Source organism: Theropithecus gelada, chromosome 17 (assembly GCF_003255815.1).
Source record: "Theropithecus gelada isolate Dixy chromosome 17, Tgel_1.0, whole genome shotgun sequence".
Lineage (NCBI taxonomy): Eukaryota > Metazoa > Chordata > Mammalia > Primates > Cercopithecidae > Theropithecus > Theropithecus gelada.
The window spans coordinates 56352946-56380095 of record NC_037685.1 but is presented as its reverse complement, the minus strand read 5'-3'; the positions used below and the strand labels follow the sequence as shown (position 1 = coordinate 56380095).

General features: G+C 42.5%; 2 protein-coding genes across 2 annotated transcripts in view; both read left to right on the top strand.

Annotated features, from left to right (window-relative positions):
* Positions 1-577: 577 nt before the first annotated feature.
* On the top strand, positions 578-7044 carry LOC112611089 (complement C1q and tumor necrosis factor-related protein 9A-like). The gene is given in 5 exon segments (XM_025364798.1): positions 578-641; positions 644-736; positions 1895-1897; positions 3369-3428; positions 5519-7044. Coding segments are annotated over 5 exon segments (993 nt in total). The 3' UTR covers positions 6292-7044.
* Positions 7045-8134: 1090 nt separating this feature from the next.
* Positions 8135-27150, top strand: part of MIPEP (mitochondrial intermediate peptidase) — a 152867-nt gene continuing 133851 nt past the window's right edge. Inside the window, exons 1-5 of the mRNA XM_025364706.1 lie at positions 8135-8446; positions 11316-11489; positions 15906-15994; positions 18347-18433; positions 22718-22781. Coding sequence (XP_025220491.1) covers positions 8258-8446; positions 11316-11489; positions 15906-15994; positions 18347-18433; positions 22718-22781 — 603 coding nt within the window. The 5' untranslated portion in view covers positions 8135-8257. The remainder of the gene's footprint in view (positions 8447-11315; positions 11490-15905; positions 15995-18346; positions 18434-22717; positions 22782-27150) is intronic.

The following is a 27150-nucleotide window of genomic DNA, read 5'->3' as shown; positions in this document are numbered from 1 at the left end:
CCACATTGCATGTATCTGTTTATCCACTGATGGACCCTTGAGTTGCTATGGAAAATAATGCGACCATGAACATGGAGATCTGTTCCAGTCCTTGCTTTAAATGACTTTTGTAGATGCACAGCAGTGGAATTGCTGGATCAGATGGTAATGCTATGTTTGCTTCACTATTTATAATGTGCCTTTATGCAGATTGTGATAAAATTTGATCTTTACAACAGTCCTGTGAGATAAGTAAGTATTGGTGTCTGGTTCAGAAAAGTGGTTTTTTCAAAGTGAAATGATAAATGGAAGAGTATCCTGACCTTAAACTTGGCTTTTTTTATTGCCCATTCACCTTGAAGACTGGTTCCAGTCACTAGTGTTACCTTCCAAGGATAATGTCATTCTGGTTACAACCAGCTTGCTCCCCTGCCCTGAGCTTTCTGTCCAAGTCTGTCCAGGTGTGGGTCTGGGGCAGGGGACAGCTCACCTATTTCGCACGGCATGGAACAGAGGCTGTGTCCTGGGCCTCAGCAACAAAGGTTTCTCCTTTGGGTTTCTGTTTCCCTCTTTCAGTTCAGAGTCTGTCATCTGAACCATGAGGATCTGGTGGTTTCTGCTTGCCATTGGAATCTGCGCAGGGAACATAAGCTCACAAGACTCACAAGGCACCCTGGCATCCCTGGGAACCCCGGTCACAACGGTCTGCCTGGAAGAGATGGACGAGACGGAGCAAAGGGTGACAAAGGGGATGCAGGTACTCACCTGCTGGCTTTGGCTGCCTTTCAACTTTTCTCCCTTCATTCCTTTCATCTCATTCACTCATCATCTGTGTGATTTTCCACCTACCCACTCACACCCCATCCATCCATCCATCCATCCATCCACCCAGCAACACTCGCTGGGGCCTGACCTCATTCATTCATCCACCCATCTGCCCAGCAACACTCACGTGGTCTGCTCCATGTCAGACTGTGTGCCAGGTGCTGGTGGAGAGCACAGGATGAGATGGCCATGACCTCTACCCTCCCGGGTTCTCTCATCTCTGACACTGCAGAACATTTTCGGTAGAATACGATGTCATGGATCCTCCCACCTCAGGCGAAAGGTATGATGGATTTTTGGCAACGAAAGACTAATAGAGAGATCTGATTGTGAATTATTTGGCAGCAAGCAGCCAGCTGCAGTGCAGGTGAGAGCTAATACTGCATCGTGCCATGAAGCAGGAGATGCGGAGTGACAGATGACACATACAGCTGCTGCTTATGAATCTATGACCTAGGTTGGGACCCTGTCCCAGGGTCTGGGGATCTGGGGACAGGATCCAGCCTCTGGGAGGGAGATTTGCCAAAGCCGGGAAGTCTGAGTGGTTTCCATAACAACAACCAATAGACTTAGTTTCTGAATGGGGTACCATTCTTGAGCCCTGGTCTTGACAGTACGGTCACATATCTAAGATTTATGCAGAATGATCCATCTGGGTTAAGGGCACAGTTCAGTGGCATAACAAAGAAAATGTCAAAACTTCTATGGACCTTTTTCAAGACAAGTTTGTGTTTCTAACATGTCTCCACTTATGGCATTTGGTGGCCTGCTGGTTTTTTGAGTGGGCTGGATGAAGTCAAGCGTCCCCAGGAAGCCACTTTATTTCTTTGGAACCACCATCCTGCACATGTGCTCTGTGAGGTGTCTTCTCCTGGCTCACAGCTCCAGCTCACTGACACTGCTCCAGGGTCCTGTAGCAAACAGCCCAGTCCAAATGAATAGCAAAACCTCACCCTTAATGAAATCAGGTCTTCTGCCCTCACACCGGGACCACAGTGGGGTGTGTGTGTGCATTGTATTTCTGAATATGTAGGATTTTTCATTTTTTTATTTCTGTCATAAAATATTACACACAAAAGGAGATAAATAGGTGGTAGATAAAAAATACAGAGGACCAAGACAAACACTCCTATATTCAAAACCAAATTTCTCCACCTCTTCCCTGTTGAATTTCTCTCCTCTTTGCTCACCGATGTCCATTCTTTCAAGTTTTACATACTTCTTACAAGCAAATGTTATACCTATTTTTTTCTATGTAATTCATAGGTATTATGTATAATATATATTATTTCTTAGAAGGATATTCATTCACATTGCTCACACTAAAAATTTACTTCATTTTTATCTTATCATCTTAAAGTGTATTTTTGTGTATGTTTTATAATAAACATAATTTTCATATAATACCTGTGCATGATTTAGAAACACATCAATGTCTACTGATTGGGGTCTGTGCTCATGCTTTGTGAGTTGTGGTTGTTTGATCAGGAAAACTCTGAGGCCACTGCTCTAGAGAATGGGAGAAATGAGAGCCAAGCAGGAAACAAAAAGAGGGAAGGAGAGGAAGACACAGGGGAGCAGCCAGTGGAGGGGAGGGGAGGGGAGGGGAGCGCAGGGGGAGGCAAATGTAGGGAAGAGCCCCCTCCATTCAGAGGCCCCACACTGACCAAGGCCCCACTCAAGAGTGCTGATGTCCCAGGAGAACAGACATTGTGATAGAAATAAGTCTGCCTGTGTCAGTCCTGTCTGGGGACCTGCAAGCCGGCCCAGCCTGCTCCTGTCACCCCTCAGTCAGGTCAGTGGGACTGAAGTATGGGAGTCTCTGCTGCTTTGTGAGAAGCCAGAATCTGGGGTGAGCCATGGCCCAGTGAGCACTCTACTGCCATGGCCGGAGCCATCTTCAACCTGCTGACGGACAGCACGCTGACCTGGGGCTCTGGGGGCCTGTTCTGAGCACAAGGACTTGAGTGTGGTCAGCAGAGCCCCGCTCACCTGATGTTCTCTGCCAGCTTGATTGGTGGCATTTCCCCCAGTCTAAGGCACTGGAGAGATTCTTCCAGAACTCTCTTTTCTATCTTGGGATAGTGTCACATAACCATAGTCATCTGTGTTTTCATAGGAGGCTAGTAAATCTTCCGTTCCACTCTCCTCAAGAGTAATGGAAGAGAAACAGAGTGAGGAAATCTCCTCGCACCCCCAATATTCAGACCATGTCCCACGTCCTTGTCACAGGAGAGGAACACAATCAACTGTGACAGTCAGTCCCCATTGCACACACTCCCTCCTCGTCCTATCTTGCTGTGCGCTCTAGGCACGTCCTGGAGATGGGTGCTTGGGAAGTCATTCAGTTCGTTTCTTAGATCACTTATCCCACACAGATCAGCACCCCAGATGCCCGCTCATGCCTGCCTCTCTCCGCCTGCACTCGTGTGGAGGACAGAGCGCCCCTCAGGGCGGGGGTCACTCCCAGACTCTCCAACACATATGGCTGGTGGAGACCAATGGCCAGAAAATCAGAAACGGAATTTCAACTCATGCCTGTTTTCTTCTTTTCCACCTAAGAGAGCCAGGACGTCCCAGCAGCTCGGGGAAGAATGGGACGAGTGGAGAGACAGGAGAACGAGGTACAAGTTCCTATTTATGATGCTCTAATTCTGAGCTGTCGAGTATTTAACAATAACTATTAAGTGTTTGCCATGGGCAAGTCCTCCATGCTGATTATAATCTTACAATAAAGGCAGCACAGTTCTTACTCTCCAGAGGGGGGATTCTGCAGGGATTGGCAGGCTTTGTAGAGGGCTGGGTAGGAAATATCCTCAACTCCGCAGGCCATACGGATCTCTCAGCACTACTCAACTTCCACTTGTAGTGAAAAGAAGCTGTAGATGCTCCATAAATAAGCGTGGTGTGTTCCAGTGATGCCATATGTGTGAAGACTGAAATGGGCATTCCCCATGGTTTCCATGTATTGTGGAATATTGTTTGTGACCATTTAAACATGCAAACCATGGCCAAGCACCATGGCTCATACCTGTAATCCCAACACTTTGGGAGGTCCAGGTAGGAGAATCACTTGAACCTAGGAGTTCCAGACCACCCTGGGCAACATATTGAGACTTTGTCTATACAAATAAAAAAAATTAGCCGGACATGGTGGCACGTGCCTGTAGTCCCAGCTACTCAGGGGCTGAGGTGGGAGGATCGCTTGAGCCTGGGAGGTTGAGGCTGCCATAAGCCATGATCTCATGACAGCACCTAGCCTGGGTAACAGAGCGGGTGACCTTGTCACAAACAAACAAAAACCAGAAAAACAAAAAAAAATGTGAGCCGTGTTTGTTTAGCTTGTGGGAGGGAGGCTAAATATGGCCTATGGTTGTAGTTTGCTGAACCTTGAACCTTGCAGTGGATGAGCACTGAGGAGTGAGACTGAGTTTTTGACTTGGTGCATCCGGCAGCACTGCATGGAGGAGGTAGCACTAGAACTGGTCCCTGATGGATCCCCGGGATGTAGTCACAGCGGCAAACTTGTGTCATCTTCACTTTGTGCTTTTTTCATGTGCTGACTCACTGAATGCAACATCCCCAGACACTAGACAGTTTTATCACCCCAGTTCCGTAGGTGAGGGAACAGAGGCACGAGGCTCACTAGCTTGTCTGATGTCCTGTGTGCATATGTGGTGGAGACAGAATGGAGACCTGGCATTTAACCTCAGAGTCCACACTTGCAACTACGACTCTTTGGGATGGATGGGGGTGCAAGGAAGCAGCAAGGTCTCTGTGGATGATGAACTGCTGGTGGGATGGATGGGCTGGAGCTGGGGTTGGGCAGGAGAGGGCAATGAATGCTTCGATGCAGGCTTTATTTTATGTTCACCCCAGGGAGGGGCTTTTTAGAGGATGTCACATGACTAGGGTTGAGTGTCAGTTTATCTGCCTGTCTCTGCTCTTTCTGTACGGACTGACATTATTTCATAGCCAGCATGTTAGACTTAGATGATAGGGTTGTCATTTCTAACATGAACCCTGACACTAACTTAGTAGACAGTAGTCAAAAGGTCTGTTGGGATGTGTGTGTGTCCCTGTGCACACACGTGTGTAACTGGAGTAATTGACTTTATTTATTTATTTTTGAGACAGGGTCTCACTCTGTTTCCCAGGCTGCAGTGCAGTGGTTTGATCACGGCTCACTGCAGCCTCAACCTCCTGGGCTCAAGTGATCCTCCCACCTCAGGCTCCCGAGTAGCTGGGACTACAGTTGTGTGCCACCGCGACTGGCTAATTTTTGTATTTTTTGCAGACGTGAGGTTTTGCCATGTTGCCTAGGCTGATCTTGAATTCCTGGACTCAAGTAGTCTGCCCACCTTGGCCTCCCAAAGTGCTAGGATTACAGGCGTGAGTCACTGAGCTGGGCTGGAGTAATTGAATTTTATTTTCTGATTTTTATGATTTTTTTTTTTTTTTTAAGAGTTAGGGTATTGCTATGTTGGCTGGGTTGGTCTTGAACTCTTGGCCTCAGGCAGTCGTCCTGCCGCAGTCTCTGAAGGTGCTAGGAGACCACCGCACCCAGATGGAGTAATTGAATTTTAACCTCTGGGTGTATACTGAACGTGTACACTACTTTGTTTCATTTGTGAGCTCAATTATAGAAAAACCAAAGTTGTTCACAAGGGAATCTTTCACAAACTATCTCTTTGTTTGCTCTTTTTCTGTTTAGGAGCAGATGGAAAAGTTGAAGCAAAAGGCATCAAAGGTGATCAAGGTTCAAGAGGATCCCCAGGAAAACACGGACCCAAGGGGCTTGCAGGGCCCATGGGAGAGAAAGGCCTCCGAGGAGAGACTGGGCCTCAAGGGCAGAAGGGGAATAAGGGTGACGTGGGTCCCACTGGTCCTGAGGGGCCAAGGGGTGACATTGGGCCTTTGGGCCCAACTGGTTTACGAGGTTCCATGGGGCCTATTGGAAAGCCTGGTCCCAAGGGAGAAGCTGGACCCATGGGGCCCCAGGGCGAGCCAGGAGTCCGGGGAATAAGAGGCTGAAAAGGAGATCGAGGAGAGAAAGGGAAAATCGGTGAGACGCTAGTCTTGCCAAAAAGTGCTTTCACTGTGGGGCTCACGGTGCTGAGCAAGTTTCCTTCTTCAGATGTGCCCATTAAATTTGATAAGATCCTGTATAACGAATTCAACCATTATGATATAGCAACGGGGAAGTTCACGTGCCACATTGCTGGGGTCTATTACTTCACCTACCACATCACTGTTTTCTCCAGGAATGTTCAGGTGTCTTTGGTCAAAAATGGAGTAAAAATACTGCACACCAAAGACGCTTACATGAGCTCTGAGGACCAGGCCTCTGGCGGCACTGTCCTGCAGCTGAAGCTGGGGGATGAGGTGTGGCTGCAGGTGACAGGAGGAGAGAGGTTCAATGGCTTGTTTGCTGATGAGGACGATGACACAACTTTCACAGGGTTCCTTCTGTTCAGCAGCCCGTGACAGAGGAGAGTTGATAAATCAGCCACACCATCCATCAGAATCAGCTTGGTGACGAACTTATTCAGATGGTTTTACTTTATTAATTCCTCCAATTATTACAATAATCATAAAAAGGTGAAAACGGAAAAGTTATTCCCAAAACTGATTCTGTGTAACTTACTGTCTTTCCAGGAGTAAATATTGAAAATAGCTGCATGGTTTATTCTAATTTACTTCACATTTCTTATTCCTATTATCTGAAGATCCTTTGCCTGTGTGTTTCTTGTGGGAAGAGTGTTTTGATATCATTTTAGTGCTCTGAGGAGTCATGTGAGGATGTATCCCTCATCTGTGTTTCTGAGGACAGTAAGGGGAAAGAAAAGGGAAATCTTTATTCCATTTAGTACTAGTAACAGCTTTAAGTTGGTGATGCTGTCACACTCCAGAAAGCTGTAGACACTGCTCATTTTGTCTTTTTTAAAAAAATTATTTTTAAGTTCTGGGATACATATGCAGAACGTGCAGGTTTGTTATATAGTAAACATGTGCTGTGGTGGTTTGCTGCCTCTATCAACCCGTCACCTAGGTATTAAGCCCTGCATGCATTAGCTCTTTGTCCTGGTGCTCTGCCTCCCACTTTGCTCATTTTCTAACCTACGTTTTAATCACCATTCCATCCAACAAATCATTGTTTGATCATTATTTGCCAGTCGTGAATCTCTGTTTGTTTTCTAGGGTTGCCCAAATAAAATATGCAAAGTGGGAGTCTTTAAACAACAGAAATGGACTTTCTCAGTTCTGTAGGCTGGAAGTTTGCGATCACCGCAGCAGCAGGGCCATGCTACCTCCAAAGGGGCTGCAGGAGGATCCGGCCTTGCTGCTTCCAGCTCCTGGCAGCTGGTGGCAGCATCACTCCAGTCCCCGCCTCCATCTTCAGGTGGCTGTCCTCCTCCTCCTGCATCAGCCACATTGTCCTCTTCTCACAAGGACAGGTTCCCTAATCCAGTATGACCCATCTTAATCATCTCTGCAAACTCCCTATGTTCAAATAAGGTCACCTGTACAGGTACCGAGGGTTAGGACTTCAGCATCTGTTTTGGGAGACACAGTTCAGCCCAATCTGCCCTCTGATTCCCAAAGTCGATTTCCTTCCCATGTGCGAAATACATTTTCGCCCCATCTCAACATTTCCAAAAGTCTTAACACTTTCCGCATCAACTCCTCTCGCCATCTACGTCCTTAAATAAGCTACAGAGGAGACCTCCTGGGTGATTCATCCTGTGGCCGAATTTCTCTCCATGTGTGAGTCTGCGAAACCAGAAAAGTTAATCCACTTTTAAAAGACAGTGGTGCGGGACGGGGGCCGGCATAGGGTAGACAGTCCATCCCAAAGGAGAGAAAGCGGGAGGAAAAAAGGGATCACGGGTCCCAGACAATTCTGAAACCCTGCAGGGAAAATCCCATTAGACTGCTTTCACTGTTTGCCATCTAAAGTTTTTAAATGAGCTATGCAAGAGTAAAAAGTTACTGGGCAGAGACACCAAACAGAGAAGTGCAGGATGAATTTACCAAGAGAGTTGGTTAAAAGGGAAACTTCTCCTTCAGGCCTATGGCGGGCATTTCTTGTTTACTCAAGTACCTACCATCTCTCAAAAAATATCTAATGTCCACCGGAATTCGAATATGTCATGATTTTGCCTGCGCCCAGCCCCCTAGTCAACTTGCGAGGGAAGCGCAACCCTAGCCTTTCCTTACTCTGGACACAGGGGGCGGTAAACCGCGACAGCGGCTGAGAAGGCAGGGCAGCGACGCTCTTGCTCTCTGGACGTCAACGTGCCCACGTTCTGAGGCCACGCCCAGACCCGGAAGCGGAGCCGTCACGTGGGGCGGCGTGGGCCGCTGCCTTGGAAACGCGGAGCCCGCGTTCCGGGGGAAATCACCAGGGCAGGGGTCTCGCGGGGGAGGAAGGGACTGCTCCGGGGATAGAATGCTGTGCGTCGGAAGGCTGGGCGGCTTCGGAGCCAGAGCAGCAGCTCTGCCGCCCCGGTGGGCGGGCCAGGGAAGCCTTCAAGCCGGGATCCGGGCCCGAAGGGTCAGCACCAGCTGGTCTCCCGTGGGCGCCGCCTTCAATGTCAAGCCCCAGGGCAGCCGCTTGGACCTGTTCGGCGAGCGCCGGGTGAGCGGCACAGGAGGAGCTCCCCTCAGTCCGCGAGCTAAGCCGACCTCTGCTCCGCGCGGCCAGCGACACTCAGGGCCAGATTGTTTGGGCCTGGGAGGAGGCTGGCAGCGAACCCACCTCGTACAGTGGCGTCTTGTGTGCCCTCTCGATGAGGGCAAGGTCACCTCTGGTTTGAGGGGCCTGGCTTAGTGGTCTCCTCCCCAGAGTGTCGGGTCCGGGAACTGCCGCTGCATGAGCCACTTGCTCCACGTGAATCTGAATAGTTCGTCCTGACGGTGGCGGTGAATTCGGCCTGCCAGGACCCGCCCTCTGCATACATGCACCCGCACCCCCGCTAAAGCCCTTTAGTTCCAGCGCTACAGTCCTGCCTTAGGAGGCCTATCCCTGTGCCTTCACAGGCGGTATCACATGGTCTTTTTGCAGGGACACGGCTGCCTGTAGTCAAGTAATGGTAATTTCATTGATACATGAAATTCCATCGCCTATTAATTTATTTGAAAGCTTTGGGCTTTCTTGTTTTAAAATACAAAACCCTGTTGAGACGAGTCTGACTTGCCATAGTGCCATGGAATTGGTCACTTGGATTTCTTACCCCAGGAAGTCACTAGAGTGCATTGTGTAGTGGAAGGTGAGAAGGAGGCAAGGTTGGAAGGGACTTACCTGATGCCTGTTCTACTTGGAGTTTGTATATTTTGTCCGTTTTAGGTTAAGGATTACTTTTATTTTTGCCTTTTAAAATTTCATTATAGTGTGTTGCCTTATAAAGAGGAGTCTAGGGTATTGCACTGAGCTAAGGTGTATGATTCTGGTTTTATCTCCATTATCAGCTTTGTCTGTTTTAAAATTATTTTGTGTGAAATTTGCCACACCACCTTCCTTAAGAGTATGCAGTGTTGGTATTAACATAGTTGGTGTGAGAACTGCTTGTGGGCGCTGAGGAGAAAGACGTGAGGCCTGATTTTGGGTAGATGAGATGTATCTAATTTTAGCTTTTATTTTTCCCTTTTGTATCTTGATACTCAGCACCGATAGCAGATTTTCAAATTTGTGAATTGGTTTTTGCCTTGGGAAAAAAAGGTTTATTCAGTTTTTTAGCATTACGAAGGTCACTGGTAATCCGAGAGTTAGAATTCCCGAGGGCAACGCGGCAATAGGGCAGGTTGTACTGGGAAGTGGAATTAGTCTGCGCTTGAATCAAATTAAACCAATATAAAGATGACATTTGTTTTTAGTCCTGATTCTCCTTTGTCCCCCACTGACTCTCTTTTATTTTTTTAACTTGTAATATATTTTGAAGAGAGATTAATAGCTTAACTTCATCCATCCCTTGTTGTAGAAACAGTAGGCCTCATCAGGCCTGAAGGTTTACCTGCTGCTATTTCTGAAAGTCTGTGTGCTAAAACACCTGCAAAGTTAATTAACAAAGCCCAGCCTCTGCTGCGGTCATTTGTTTCCTTCATTGAGTTCCCCCCATATGTTAGACGTTCTGTTGGATAGCTGGTTAAAGAAATGAAGGGCAGCGGCTCTTGGGTCTGGAAGCTCACCTTTTCAGGAGAGAAGACTTTCAAACAGATTGTAATTGAGATTGTAACTGTAATAGAGAAGTATGGACAAGTGTGGGCTTTAGAGATGTACAGAGCTTTGCCAATATTAATTTGTGACCTCAAAGAAGTTTTTTCTAACCTCTTTTTTTTTTTTTTTTTTTTTTGAGACGGAGCCTTGCTCTGTCACCCAGGCTGGAGTGCAGTGCCGCGATCTTGGCTCACTGCAAGCTCCGCCTCCCGGGTTCACACCATTCTGCTGTCTCAGCCTCCCCAGCAGCTGGGAGTACGGGTGCACGCCGCCCGCCCAGCTAATGTTTTTGTATTTTTGGTAGAGACAGGGTTTCACCGCGTTAGCCAGGATGATCTCGATCTCCTGACCTCGTGATCCGCCCGCCTTTTCTAACCTCTTAAAGCATGTGTCCTGATCTATAAAAGAATGATACTCTGTTCTGTAGGATTGTGTGATTGAAATGAGAACCTGTGTAAAGTAGCAGGCGCACTTCATGGTATGCGGTAGGTGCATATTAAATGCTTTTTTCCCTGCCTTCCTGAGTGTGCTAACAAGTGTGATTGAATAGGTAACAAGAGAATGGTCATTGCCATTAGATCAGTGATTTTTATTTTTATCAAGATATTGTAATGTCTTTGGAACGTATAAATTTGCTCCCAGTTTCAGCCTATGATTTTAATATGTTCATTAAATTTTTCTAAAATATCTATTGCTTCATGGTCAACTCATCCTCTCTCTTTGATAGTTGTAGAATAATTGGTACTGTGTACTGAGATCTTACTCTGTCAGATATTGCTTTTAGTACTTTACATATCCTTAGTATGTGTATCCCTGCTGTAAGATATGTATTGTCATTCCCATTGTACATGATGAAAAAATATGAGGCCTAGGAGGAGGAATAACATGACCAGGGTTACAAGCTAATAATAATTATGGCTGACATCTATCTATCAAATGCTATGTGCTAAACACTGCTATATATATACACACACATATATATTTACATATATTATCTCATTTAATTCTTGCAGCCACTCTTAGGTTCTGTGGAAGTGACGGAGCTGGATTTTGAACCCATATCATTTTTTTTTTTCAGAAAATAGTTAAAAATTGAAGAAAAATTATACATTTTTTAGTGTAATTTATGTGGAGTGATATGGGGAGTATGATAGTGGTATCCGTGATCACAGGTATAACATGATACCCCAATGAAAGCCAAGATTTCCTTTGTGATAAAAGTAATTTTAGTAAATATCAAAAAAGCACAGTTTTGAATTTTGGTTATAAATCAGACGTATTCTTTGGTTCTAAGGGTCTTTTTGGAGTTCCTGAGCTCAGTGCCCCAGAAGGATTTCATATTGCACAAGAAAAGGCCTTGAGAAAGACAGAATTGCTTGTGGACCGTGCGTGTTCCACCCCACCTGGGCCCCAGACTGTGCTGATCTTCGATGAGCTCTCGGATTCCTTGTGCAGAGTGGCCGACTTGGTAAGATGCTTTGCCTTAGACTTGAAGCTACCTCTCTTTCAACCCTGCTAAAATTTAAGTGAAGTTTATCCTTCGTTGTTTACTCTTAATATTAGATTATAAAGTTAAAAATGTCTGAAACTGAGATCCGTTAGGTATGATTTTTTATGATGAAATATGTCATTAGGAATGGGGAAAATGTTATCAGAAAAGGTGATATTTAGAACTTGTACTTTAATATAATATTTAATAAAATATACATGTAATATAATGAATGATTACTAATATATATTTACATATATATTCATTTGACAGAGGTTCTTCATTTATGAACGCTTCTCCCCAAATTCTAAGAACACTTTATGTGTACGTTTACAACAAAATTCCTCTTTTCCTTTTTTTTGCTGTAATAGAGACAGGGTCTCCCTGTGTTCCCCGGGCTGGTCTTGAACTCCTAGCCTCAAGTGAACCTACTGCCTCAGCCTCCCAAAGTGCTGAGATTATAAGTGTGAGCCACTTCTTTTTCATAAGAGGTGTGAGAACCAGTTTTAATAAACCTTTTCAGGAATGCTTTTTTTTAATTAAAAAACAAGTTTTAACATCAAAATGATTGTAAAGCCTTTTTTTTTTTTTTACATTTTAAAGTTGAAATAGAAGTATATACCTAGATCTCTTCACCAACTAGGAAATCCATTGCTGAGATAGCAAAATTTTCTTTTTGTTTTTTCATTTTTCATGTTTAATTTTAATATACCTCATGTATATATTCATGAGGTGCATGAGATGTTTTGATAGGGACATGCAGTGCACAGTGATCACATCCAGGAAGACGGGGTCTCCATCCCCTCAAGCATTTATCCTTTGTGTTACAAACAGTCCAATTATATTCTTTTAGTTATTTTAAAATCAACAATTATTATTGCGTGTAGTCACCCTGTTGTGCTATCAAATAGGAGGTCTTACTCATTCTTCCTGTTTTTTTTGTACCCATTAACCATTTCCACCCCCCCCCCACACCACCCTGCTACCCTCCCCAGCCTCTGGTAACCCTCCTTCTACTCTATTTCCATGAGTCAATTGTATCTATTTTTACGTCCCACAAATGAGTGAGAACATGTGATGTTTGTCTTTCTGTGCCTGACTTATTCCACTTAACATAATGACCATCCATGTTGTTGCAAATGACATAATATCATTCTTTTTTATGGCTGAATAGCACTCCATTGTGTGTGAGTACCACATTTTCTTTGTCCAGTCGTCTGTTCATGGACACTTGGGTTGCTTCCAAATCTTGGATGTTGTGAACAGAGCTGCAACAAACATGGAAGTGCAGATATCTCTTCCATATACTCATTTCCAGGAAGCGGGATTTTCTGTCAGCCTGAAGGAGCCGACTCTTGGTGACTCTTGTCAAGGAAAGCAGCACACACAATTTAAATAGTGATCATTTATGATCCTGTCTACATGGTATTGAACTACATAGGTTTTTCCCTCACATTCAGTCAATGTTGAGCACCCACTGTGTGCCAGACACTGTCTGGGCACGAGGTATACGTGCAGGAATAAAACAGCACCATCTCTTATTTCATGGAGTTTACATTCTGGCATTAATGTGTTTTAGATTTAACTAGGCTGGAGGCCCTTTCTACAGCCTAGTTAGCTGAAGAAGCTTCCTCTGGATGAGCTGAAGTACCTTCTCAGCATAGCTCCGTTTTCACAAGAGGGAAGAAAGGCACTGGGTGATGAAGGGATGTGCCTGCTGTCAGCTGGCCAGAGTGTGGTGCGGCTGGGCTGCCAGACCAGGCAGGATATCGGTCAAGCTCTTCTTCCTCCTGTTCCCACTGTTTCAGGGCTGGCTGGCTGCTCGGGTCTCATGAACCCTTACCTGGAAAGCTTGCAAAGTTTGTTAGTCTCTCCATCTTTAAAAAAAATTAGGTACTTGTTTTTAAAATTGACTTCTTTTGGAGGATGGTACAATTCTGTGAATTTTAATTTGTATAAATTTGTGCAGCCCTCACCACAATCAGGATACAAAGCTGTTCCATCAATCCCCAGAAGTCTCCCTTTATAGTCACACCCACCTCTCCCCACTAACCTCTGGCAACCACTAATCTGTTCTCTATCCCTATAGTTTTGACTTTTCTGGATTGTCACCTAAGTGGAATCCTGTATACCTTTTGACTGACTTCTTTGACCCAGCATAACTCATCCCCATCTTTATTTTTTCCTTTTTTGGAAAATTTCCTTCCACCCACGCACTTGACTTGAGCATTAACACCTTTCAGATATGTTACCACAAGCTTCCCTTTCTTAAGGAAACTGATAAAGTATATTATTGTAAAGCGTTTTTCTCTGCAGTGAAGTTGCAGGCTCTGGGTAGTTCTGTTTGTACTGGGTTTTTGTTCTGTGCCTCCAGTATGTGCGTAGGAAATGTGTCTTTGAATGGTGGGGGAGCTGTGGAAACGCACTGCTCAAAAGAAGGTTTCATACCCTGTTCACCTAATTGTGTCACTGAAATCAGGAAACGAAAATCTGTGTCAGTGAATTTCACTATGTAGTCAATCCTCCAGCTTGGGGGATCTGTGGAGTCAGCCTACCTTGGATCAAAAATATTTGGGAAAAAAAAATTTGCATTCGTACTGAACATGTACAGACCTTTTTTTCTTGTCACTGTTCCATAAAACAATACAGTGTAACAGCTATTTACATATTATTTACATTCATTAGGTATTACAAGTAATCTAGAGATGATTTGACGTATGGGATGTACTGTGTATCAGTTATATGCAAGTACTACACCATTTTATATCAGAGACTTGAGCATCTGTGGATTCGGGTATCTGTGGGAGGAGCTAACCATTGCCCAGTGATACTGAGGGGTGACCATTGGCGTGGCTGTCACAAATCCCAGAATTCACTGTGTATTTTTTGTCTTGGTCTTCATCTTAATCAGTATTCTAGGATTTTTTTTTACATTTTCGCTTTTGGTCTTCACTAAAAGATTTTAACTTCTCTGCCCTGTATCTTATTTTGACATTTTTAATATTTATGTGTAATAATATCTCATTCTGAAAACTTAAAAAAAAAAAAGATGTGATTTATATATGTAGTTATCTGGATAAAAAAGAACCTTTCTCTGTTTTTGATTTTTAAGATATTACCTGCCAGTAAGATTAGTACTGTTATAAGACAATCGTTTTATAAACTGTTTTTCACCAAGTAGTCATTTTATTTTGTTTTCTTTTTTTAATACAGTTTTATGTAACAGAACTGTTTTCCTTGTCACTATTACAAATCCCATTTTTAATATGTATGCTAGTGTTTTGAATTTTAATATTGATTATAAATTCACAACCTGTAGATTAGTAATTTGTAAAAAAAATGTTGTAAATTTATGTAACTCATTTTTCAGCTACTTTGGTACTAATGTTATTTTATCGTTACCAGTTGTTACAACAAATATACCAAACTATGGACTTTAATGTTTTGGCATTAAAAACTATTTGATAATAAAATTAGGAAATTTTATCTTGTGGTGATTTTATTTCATGTTATAGTCACACATTTTCTTGGCAAATGAAGAAAATATGTAGTGTTTTGTAGTTTATCTGCTTTTTGACATGAAAACGAAAATTTACTTTTACATCATTTTATGTTTTTAAAAAAGAATTTTCACTTATTTTAATTTCTAATGACTTCAGTAGCAGCAGTAGTAGTTGTATACAGTATTACGTGGAGACTATGAACTCATATTTTATTAAAAGGACTGTAAAGAGACTGTGCCTTTGTTTTCTGCACAAAGACTACAATGTAGTTAAATCAAAGACTAGAATGTAGTTAAGTGGGTTTTGAAACTATACTGTATGTGTTAGTTAAAAAAAGCCTGTAAGAGTTGTTCTCTGGAGATAAGTTAACATGTGAGAACCATACTGCAAATAATTTTAGCCAGAAAGTTGTAGAATATTTGAAACCAGTGCCTGCTCTTTTGAAATAAAGAACTAGAGGGTGTGGTGGTGGGCACCTGTAGTCACAGCTACATGGGAGGCTGAGGCAGAAGAATGGCGTGAACCCGAGAGGTGGAGCTTGCAGTGAGTTGAGATTATGTCACTGCACTCCAGCCTGGGCGACTCTGTCTCAAAAAAAAAAAAAAGGAAGAATTTGCTTGGTGTTTATATTTGAAAGAGAAAAACTTTTCTGAAATAAAGTTAATAAAAGTTTTTTTTTTTTGGAATGAAACAAACTTGGTTTCAAGGAATAACAATTAAATGTTCTGAAAGAAGTTGCTTTGCTTTTCTCGCTTAGGAAAAAGTCAGTAATGGAAATGCATCGGCCAAGCCAATGGCACATCTTAAAACCCGGTTTTCATTTTCACCCTCAGATCCTGGAAGAAAGCTTCTCATCAAATCCCCTTTTGGTTTTGTCTTTCCCTTTTATTAGGCTGATTTTGTGAAAATCGCTCACCCTGAGCCAGCATTCAGAGAAGCCGCGGAAGAAGCTTGTAGAAGTATTGGCACCATGGTAGAGAAGTATGTGCTGTTCTCCGGCCCCCTTCTGTGCCTCGTCCTGGGTGATCCAGTTTCATGGACTTGTGCAGTTTTGTCCAGTCCATAGTGCTTGTCCCCCGCCCAGCAGGGTGGGAGGTGTGAGTGACCAGGGGTGGCCAGAGGGAGGGCTCAGGACAGGCCATTGGCTCACCTCACAGGCGGGCACTGGGCCTCAGGGCTGGTTGTCTGTAAATGGGGTGTAAAGTTAACCCTGCCTCGGGGTCCTTGTGAGGGTTAAATGAGATCAATGTAAAGGTGTCACTTGATAATCTGAGATCGTAGACACCCAGGATTCTTGTCATCACCATTATCACTTACCTTAAACAAGGGCTTTTAGTATCCTAGTGGCAAGTTGAACTTACTAGATTCTCGCTTGATTAAATTGCTGTTGCATCAATGGCTGTGGGCCACAGGGCGAGAAGCCAAAATGCTGTATAAACAGTGTCCCTGTGGCCCCTGTCAGTTGGAATTAGGGGAGTCTAGGGAGGCCGTAAAAGTCTGTGGGAGGGCTGGCGCAGGCTCTGGCTGAGGCTGTGATGGAGTGAATTATTTTAAAGTGATTTTGAGGTAAATGTAAATGTTTTTAAGCCACTTACGAGAGCTCCATAGTGCTTGTTAAAATAACTTATTGGTGGACAGTGCTGTATTCCAGCACACTTAGTTGCATGGCACCATGCCAGGCAGTGTACAGAGCTAGGGAGAGCCCTGGGCTTGCCAGCATGGATTTACAACAGGGAAAAGGGGGTAACACGAGAGGACAATTTCATATACCAGAAGTTGTTGGAGGAGGAGAGTGATGGCTTCTCTGGTTAGACGAGGCTCCCTTGGAAGACCCAGCATTTCAGGATATGCAGCAGCTGTTTTTCCCCAGGTCGGGCAGCATTTGTTCACTTTGGCATGATCGTGTGTGACTTTTCCCACAGCCGCTGAAAACCAGCTCGCGGAATGGGGTAGAACTGGGCCCTGCAGAGTGCAGGCGCTGGGCACGCTGACGGGGCTGAAAGCGGGGACTCCCTGGGAGAAAGCTTTGCCTCTCAGGGAAGGGCCTCTGGCAAGTCGTCAGCAGTGGGCTGCCTGCTCGAGGCGCTCTGCACACTGTTTCCTGCAGAATTAGACACAGGCCGGTCTCATGGACAATCACTCTTCATTTTGTGGGAGGACAAATACAGACAGAAGTATGGGCTTTATCTCAGGGTCTTCCAACGTAAAACATACTGGGACGATTTCTTTAAACCTCTGCAGTGGGGGCAATGCACGATTTCCTTAAACCTCAGCAGTGGGGGCAGTGCGGGCAGCCTCTGAACTGCTGTCCCTTTGCCATGGAGTGGCTCCATGGGTGAGCAGGTTAGGAGGAGGTAGGCTTTGGCACTCACTCTCTCCGTGACTTCTGGGATCCACGTGTGGGAGTCTGGCCCTTCTTGGTGAGTGTTTTTTGATGAGTAATGACTACCTCCATTTCACTGGTATTTGGAAAGGCCCATGAGAATGGGAACAGAAACCCTTCAATTGATATAAATCTTCAGTGTTTTTTTGAACCAACTGAGGAACGGGAGTATCGCTGACTCTGTGAGTAGAGACTGGTGAGTGGTTCTTACAACCTTATCCCTCCTGGAAGACCTACCCAGCAGGGTGTGGGTTGTGTCTAGACCCAGCTCACTATTCAGCTCTGAGAGGGCCATGGCATTTGCATTTAGGGAAGAGGACTGGGTTCCTGCCAGTGGTACTGTGGGGTGGGTTGGAACCACTGCCCAGCCTTGGGCCCTTTGCTCTCTGAATGGCACAACTGCTCAACAGTGGCCATGGTTCATTCACACAGGAAACGTGTGCTGCACACATGATCTCATTTAATCCTCACGGCAGCCTAAGGTCTAAATAACGTGTCCAAGGTCCCAGAGCAGTTACAGGGCCAGTCTTGCATCCCAGTTGCATGGCGCTGAGGCCTGTGTCCTGAGCTCTCCCTTACAGCGGTTTTAAATTTAAAAATTAGCTGGGCGTGGTGGTGTGTGCCTGTGGTCCCAACTACTTGGGAGGCTGAGGTGGAAGGATCACTTGAGCCCAGAAGATCGAGGCTGCAGTGAGCTGTGATTGTGCCACTGCACTCCAGCCTGGGTGACAGAGTGAGACCCTGTCTCCAAAATAAGGGAAAGGAAGAAAGAAGGGAAGGAGAAAAGGGAAGGAAAGTGGGAAGGAAGGATGGTTACACTGTTCCTGGTAGGTTATGCTGTTCAGCTTCTGGGCATGTGTATGGTACACTCTGACACCATTCTTTTCATATAAAGTTAAAAATAAGATATTCGAAAGTGATCTAATTTTTTTAATTTCTCATTTTTCTAGGTTGAACACAAATGTGGATTTATATCAAAGTTTGCAAAAATTACTAACTGATAAAAAACTTGTGGATTCCCTTGATCCAGAAACAAGGTACCCAGTCATTTCTTTGCGTTGGTTGTGACTGTGACTCTAGAGGTGAGGTTGGGAGACTCTCCCTCAGGGCCTCTGTACTTGCAGCCTCTTCTGTCTGGAATGTTCCTCCCCAGGTATCTTTATGACTCCTGCACTTTCTCTAGGACTCCACTCAAATGGTGTCTCCTCCCAAATCGTTACACAGGGTCAGACTCCACCCTCTGATCCTGATTTATTTTTCTTCATAGCCCTCATTCCTTCCAACGTATCCTATTTGTTTATTTATCCGTCATCTATCTCACCAGACTGCAGGCTCCTTGAGGGCAGGGCTTGGCCTGTTTTGTTCCCAGCTGCATCCTCAGTACCTACACATTCATGGCATGTGGTCGGTGCCCAACTAATGAGTGAACTCCGGTAGACAGTTAATAGTTATGCTTAGCTTTATGCTCAAAGTTCCATAATTGATACTATCAGAAAATATAAGCAAATCGATTTTATCTACTGGGAGGATGTCAAGATGCTTGTAATGATTTGCTTTGGTTCATTAGGCTACATTTATAAATCTGAATCGAAAAGGCCTTACTTCTAAATCAACACATTAGAATATTTGATATAGGAACCTAGGCATCTTATTTCTTTGCTCAAATGCAATTGTCAGTGGAGTAGGGTTTGTCTTTAACCTGCTTATATGTATGCCATAACACAGATTAATTTTTTTCTCATTTATTCCTGTTTTATCTACTTTTTATTGGTGGGACACTTCCTCCGACAACTTGATTCTTTCTGATCCTGTTTCCTTCTCCTATTTTGTCTCCGTACGTGGCTTATTGACCCCAAATGAAGCCATTTTCTATAGGGACCAATTGATGGTTCAGGTTGCTGTTAATCTAACACATGAACAGCATGGTATGTGAGTAGCTCAGTCTTCGAGGGGTTATTGTCACCTGTCTGGCAGGTGTGCAGGGACCTAGTGGTATTTTACTTTATCAGTCCTGATGCTCAGGACACTAGTAAAGCTAGCTGTGTCATCACCGTAGTTTAACCTTTATCGTTATCCTGCTTTCATTAGCAAAGCAAGGAAAAGTTGAATTCCTATTAATTGTGCCAGATTTATACTGAACTGGTACTGACTTTAAATAACAACAAGCAAATATAAAAAATAGAAGGTTATTCATAATCTGTATTTACTGAAGATCGACATGCCCCTGTTTGTGTATAAAAATTGTAGTGGACTAGCAGACCATTTTAGATAGAAAGGACTTGTAGTGATAGGATCCATACCACACTTCTAGATATTATTAAAAATGCCAATAGGAATTTTTTAATAATAAAATGATAAATATATTGGGGAAAATAAACTGGGTAGAATATCAACAGTCTAGAAAAGAAAAGCAACTTGGAAGTAGGAGAGAAGAATTAGAAGTAATAATTATTGCAGTGTCGTGGCACTTATATATCATTGAGTATTGGCTAGCACCCAGAAATAATTATATTTTGGAACCATTCATATGGCAAAATATAAGACAGTGGCTAAAGCAAAGAATTATAGATTTAATAAACTCTTGTCTGGTAAGTTAATGCACAGAGGAAATGATTTAAATTAACTCGTCATCTTATTCTTAGATTCAATCCTTGAAATACTAGTTCTCTGAGATGTTCAGAAATTTTCTCAGAAGGGTTCCTTCAGTCAGTAAGTTTGGAAGTCTGATGTATCAATGTATTTCCCTGCTTGAAGAATTTTAGTAGTTTAGAGTCTCTGAGAAGGCAGGCCATAAAGAAACCTGTTTAACTTGGGGTTTTTCCAAAGCCATTAAAAGCTTTCATGTATGCAAAGAAGATAATCACATTCTCCAGAAGATATAATGGAGGGAAAATTCTAGTTGCAAGAACAGCCAAAGCTGTAACACATGTTGGAATGAACTTAGGAAGGTAGAGGAACTGCGACACACACAACACCTGAGAAGCATGCAAGCGACCGAAATGGAGAAACATGCTGTATTCTTAAGGAAGAAGAAAGCTCAGTAGTGTTTATTACTGTAAGTTTAACGCTATCTAATTTATAAAGAATTTTTTTATTGTTACTTAAAATGATTTTGAAGTCATAGAGAATAAATATGCCAGAATAGGCAGGAAAACTTAAGGAAAAGTACTAAAAAGGGACTTATACCAGACAGTAGAACATATAAAAATGCTGTATTTAAAGAGCATTGTACTTAAAAATGCCTGAATAGTCAATGAGATCAATGGAAGAATAGAGAAAATTTAGACAGATACACACACACACACACACACACACACACACACACACACACACACGGTACGTGCTAAAAGTGTCATTTCACATCAGTAGGGAAAGACTTGGTTTTCAGGAAATGATGTTAGACCAGTGGATAACCATTTGGGGTAAAAAAAGTAGACTGATTAAAGATGTAAATATTTTTAAAAGAAATTATAAAACTAGTGGTAATCTTGGGATGTGGAAGGTCTTTCTTGGCATGATACAAACTCATACCGCAGAAAGATTCGTTGATTTTTATTATATAAACATTGCAAACTTTGGTATGGCAAAACACTTCCACATTCAAAGTCAGAACACAAGAATGTGAAAAAATGGTTCTTATATGACAAAGGGTTAATATATTAACTATGTTAAGAGAACTTTCAAATTACCTTAAAAAAAGAGGAAAGAAAACCCCCTTACAGAAAAATGGGCAAAAGATTCTCTTTGTGAAACTCTCATTTCACAAAATAAGGAATAGCGACAGATGGCCCTAAAATTGATAGTAGTGTGCCACAGGTGTAACAGTGGCAACAAGTGTGAAGTGGGTGGAAGTGCATCTCCAGAATGGAACTGCGGGGTTGGACTTTGGCTTCAGAGCTCACTAAGCCCTAGTTTTCTCCTTTGTAAAAAGGAAATAAAAAGTACTTCCTAAGAATCATATGAGATGTAAGGAAAATAATTTGTATAAAGTGCTTTGCTCTGTGCCTGGCATGAGACCCACCACCATTAAGTAGAAAGTAGAATGAAGCTGCTGGCTGACAAAGTTGAAACAGAATAAGAATAGCACTTCTGGTTTGGGATGATGGGTCCTCTAGTTACGTGTAAGTCTCTATGGAGGAGCATTTGGTAATATATGTCAATGTGCATACTTTTTGATTAATTTCTCGGAATTTATCCTAAGGAAACAAACAAGGATTAAAAAATGTAACAAAGATTTTTATTATATTGTGGTTCATGGGAGTGGGAAAATAAAAACATTTGTATTCTCTATGACAATACAAAACAAGCATCAAAAGCCAACTTTTTGAAGTGAAGAACGTTTAAAGACATGGAGAACTGTTCAATGTTTGTGATATAATTTTACAAGAGAAAGCAAGTATAAATGTATACAGTTGGGCCTTAATTATTCTAAATTCTAAATTATTCTAAATATATTATATATATATATATAAAACATTAAAACTAGATTGAAAGGAAATACAAGAATTTTAATAGTCATTATCTTTGATAGGATTAGTGATTTTAAATGTTTCATATGTTTCTGCAATACAGTTTTGTCACATAATAGACCTGTATTGTGTAATATGATAAACGTACACTATAAATTTCCATTCAAGGCATATTTGATGTAATAATCAGGAAGGTAAATATACCTATTTTGAAAACTCAAGGAAAGCCAAAAGAGTAGATCAAATATTTGATTATTTCCATTCAATGTTGTTGGTTTTTTTTTTTTTTTTAAATACCGTTGACCAAAAAAAAAAAAAAAAAAAAAAGGTGTTACACTTGAAATTGGTTCCAAGCATGAAGCAGGAGTAAAAAGAAAGAAAACAATTCTCATTAGCCAAGAAAGTCAGCGTCCAGCACAGCATCAAAGGATTTAATATTCTAAATAGCTGCTACTAGCTGGAAGAAAAACTGAAAATCTCACGCAGAGGGCCTTTGAAAAATTGTCCAAATATAAAACCTGTTTTATGTTTTTAATTATTAGGATTTGGATCGAGTTGAAATAAATAAGTAATTATTATGGTGGCTTTCACAGGTTTGTTCTCTCTGAATAAAGGAATAAGCTCTTACATGATGAGCCAATCGTAATCGTCAGTCAGATGGATGTTTTGCCTGACTTCTGAGGATATTAAGATCCTTGTTTAAAACGAAGTGTATGTGTGTGTGTGTGTGTGTTTTGAAAAAACTTTTGGCAGTGAGGCTCAAAAAGACTGATTTATTTAACAAAAAACCACAATTTTTTTTGTTAGTAATTTTTATTACCTGTTATAACCTGGGGCTCATTTCATTTATAGGCGAGTGGCTGAACTGTTTATGTTTGATTTTGAAATTAGTGGAATCCATCTAGACAAAGAAAAGGTACATCTTTTCTCTGTTTTTTTGACTCTTCCTGTTTTACTAACATTTAGCTGATATCATTATTGCTACAGTCCTTGTATATATTGCTTGAATTTGCATACTGCAAACATGTGCAGGTCTTTTTATCTGTTATGAAATTCTTCTGTAGATTGTATTTGAATGTAGCCCTCTCTCTGGAAGTTGGCCTATCACACCATGATAATTCAGAATTAAGAAAGACTTGAGCCAAGTGGAGTGTTTTAGATATCATGGAATTAGGATGAGATAGGCAATATCAGGAAAGACTGCCAAGTGAATGGGAAAGCTGATGTCATTGAAGATGGGTAGTACAGAGAATATCATTAAGACCTGACGTAAGTGTATTGATTTATATTATATGTGTGTTTGACAGATGCAGCAAGCATAGATTACACAGTGTTTACACTGGGATGGAGGGCCTTCTACCTAGTCCAGCCCCTTCATTTTACAGATGTGGAAACAAGACAAAGTGATTTGTTCAAGTTGCCATCCTAACTCACAAACGGCCAATGTTAGTTCTTAAAATTTCTAACACTGGCCAGTGTTCTTTCTAGCGCATAACTTCCTGAGAAACCAAGTGCCTCATTTCAGTTTTAAATTCAGAGTTGGAAGAACAGGAGAGACTTGACACCATTGGAAGTTCAGCCTGCCCCCCAGTCTCCCCAACTCCCCTGCAGTCTAGACTATTATGACTTTTTGTTTATTTGTTTTAAACAGTAATACATTTTTCCTAGTAAATATGGTAGAATTAAACCACTTACCTATGAAGAGATTAAGTTATCAGAATATCTTGAAAGTAGAAGGTAGGGCCTTGGGAATATGTATCACATACAGTAGATGTTACCATGTTGATAGGTGCCGAGTTTGAGTAATGCTGGAACCCTCACACATCTGATGTGTCTGTGTGGTGTTAAAGGCTCAGCATGTGATTCTGGTCTGACCCTGAGCCAGGACGTGCCTTCCCAGCGGCCCGTGAGGCTTATGGGCTCCACTGTAAACTCAAATTGCGTAAAGTGACCACATTTGCCCCCTTCCGAATCAGTTCTTCATTAATACTTCTCTGTAAAATAAAATTTTGGAGTGAGTTGTATTCTTTTCCTTCCTAATATTCTCATATCTTCTCACCAAGTCTTTGCATTGTTCCTACGGTCCTGCATCTGTCTGCATCCTAAAAGCAAATCATAACACCTGGGCTGTTCTTAAGGCCTCTGTCTTCCTAACAGTCATTATATTTAACATCAACTGAGCACTTGCTATTTTAAATCATATGTTTCTCATCAAATCTTCACAACAACTTTGAGCTTGGTGCTACTCTTACTTCTGGCTTTTTTAGATGAAGAAACCAAAGCTGTAGAGGTTGTGGGAGGTTATTTTGTAAGCCAGACAGACTCCAGAGCCTGCATGGCCAGCATGTCACCATCCTGCTGGTCAGTCTTCCCTGTCTGTGAACATTGGATTAGTTTTCATAAAGCATTGATTTGTTACTTTCCTGCCCAGAATCGTCCTGTGGACTTCCCATAGTCTAGTGAACTAGCGAAGTTAACATGTAACAGAGAGCTCACACTCGCGGCTGTGCTCCGGCTGTCAGCCCCTCATACACAGTGTCCTCCCCGGTGTGGGGTGCGCTGTCCTCCTAAGCCTGCTCACCAGGTTTCCCTGGCCGAAATCCCCATGAAGGCTTCATCCTCACGCCACATTGTCTGTGAAGCTTTTATCCGTCCCCCAGGTGGCATTTTGTATTCATCTGAATGCACTTTACTTATTTCACTCATGTGGCATTCTTCTTTACCTCTTGCTGATGATGATGCTGTTATTGTTGTGTTGCTTATCTAAATTCTAGGCTTACAAAGGATCGAGAACATGGATCATGTTTTTTTAATGCATATTAGTTTTGGACTCAATAAAAGTATTGAGTGAACGTATGACAAATCATAATAATGTTGGCTATCATCAAGTTTGGTATCTTCAGAAGGAGGGTTGCTAGTCGAGAATCCAGGTGAATAGTTTTAGTTTTTATGTATCCTCATGAAGGATGCTTTTGAAACTTTGCTGACAAATAATATAGGTTCAGTTTCACCAGCATAGACATTGCCGCTTTTATCTAACATACTATCACAGTGTAGCTCCTTTTTCCCAGTGAGCAGCTCCCTGGGGAACCCATCGATATTGAATATGCAAGTAAAGTAAACCTGCTCAGTGTTTCCCTTGTAACTGCCATGTCTGTTCTCAAAGGTGCTCCACTAGGACAGAATATAAAGTAGACATGTTCCATTTTTCAAAAGAGAGACCGTGAAATAAACCCACCAACAAAATCTATAAATCGTCAAAGCCTATATTCTTTCCAGTTGGTTTCTTATTTAATTAATTAATTAATTAATTTTTTTTTTTGAGACAGAGTTTCACTCTTGTTGCCCAGGCTGGAATGCAATTGGGCAATCTTGGCTCACCGCAACCTCCACCTCCTGGGTTCAAGTGATTCTTCTGCCTCAGCCTCCTGAGTAGCTGGGATTACAGGCACGTGCCACCATGCCGAGCTAATTTTGTATTTTTATTAGAGACGGGGTTTTTCCATGTTGGTCAGGCTGGTCTCAAACTCCCAACCTCAGGTGATCCACCCACCTCAGCCTCCCAAAGTGCTGGGATTATAGGCGTGAGCCACCACACCCAACCCTAATTTTTAAGGTCTCATACAAATATAAGTTTAAAATTAATAGAAATGTTTATTTTTAACATTATTTAATAACACAAATTTCACAGAATTTTTGAAGAGTTCAGATTATTGTACATTTCATTGTTACCACAGAATGATGAAGTGATATGCCTGACAGCTCATTGAAGTTGGTGTGAACTCAGTTTTGATTTTTCCAGAGATTTTATCAGTTGATAAAATCTTCAAAGTAGTTAATTTTATCACTTTTTTTTTTCAAAGTAAAAGTTTTGAAGAAAATTTTGGAACTGTAATGTGATTTCAAAATCTTGTTCATCTTTTTTGTTATTCTACTTGTTACCATTAGGTGGTGATAAATGGCCATATCAGAAACAAAATGAGCAAAGAGAAATCTGGACTGTAAAGAAATGGGAGTCTCCAAAAACTTTTTTCCATGAAATTTGAATTTTCTATATTGAAATTCTGGGGATATTGATATATAGTCAATTTTTTCAGCGTCTTATCAAGCATACCTCTACATCATCTATGTTTATCTTTAAAGAGTATGCTAGTATTGTGGCTTAATCATTTTTTAGAACACAGAACAGTTTAGAACCTGTTAATTGCTGTCTCCCCTCCCAGAAAGATTTGTATACACTTTCACCCGAAGCCCAACATGAGCCCAGTGCAGAGCCTGTCTAGTTTTTTAGCAACCAGTAACTGATAGTTCAGCCCTTCTCCAGTCAACCTGACTATTATGTGGATTCTAGTTTATATTTCATCTTAAAGCATTTATGGCAACCCCTTTGCTAATACACGTTTTCTCAGGTGATTGTGTGTTACAAAGGTTAAAGCTAGGCGAATGTGCCGGCACCATCCACGTCCTCATCACTGACCATTTGAGGGCCTGGCAGGAACGAGGACCGTGTGCCACGTGACAGGGACACAGAGTAGAAGACAGGACGACAGGACCATGCCCTGGGGCTCCGGTCTACTTCTTGGACTTAACCGTATCATTCTGTAGCAGCTCAAGCACATGCAAAATCAGAACTTTTTTCCCTCCCGAGACAGGGTCTCACTTTGTTGCCCAGGCTGTAGTGGTGTGATCGTAGCTCACGGAAGCCTTACCTCCTGGGCTCAAGTGGTCCTGCTGCCTCAGCCCCACAAAGGGCTGGGACTGCAGGTGCGTGCTACCACCCCCGGCCAAAATCAGAACTCTTAAAATGTGCTTCCCCACTTCTGGAGGCTCACCACACTTTTGCAAAGAACTGTATTTTTTTCGAGACAGAGTCTCCCTCTGTCTCACAGGCTGGAGTACAGTGGTGCGATCTTGACTCATTGCAACCTCTGCTTCCTGGGTTCAAGCGATTCTCGTGCCTCAGTCTCCCAAGTAGCTGAGATTACAGGCACGCACCACCACGCCCAGCTAATTTTTATATTTTTAGTAGAGATGGGATTTCACTATGTTGGCCAGACTGGTCTCCAACCCCTGACCTCAAGTGATCTGCCCTCCTCGGCCTCCCAAAGTGCTGGGATTACAGGCGTGAGTCACTGCACCTGGCATGTGATTTTTAATGTTGTTAGTTTCAACAATTCGTTATGTAACCTAGACATAAAATAGAACTAGAAGTTATGTAAACCTTAAAGCATAGAAACATCAGAAAACCATAGTATGATCTTTTTGTTAGAATATTAAATATCTGT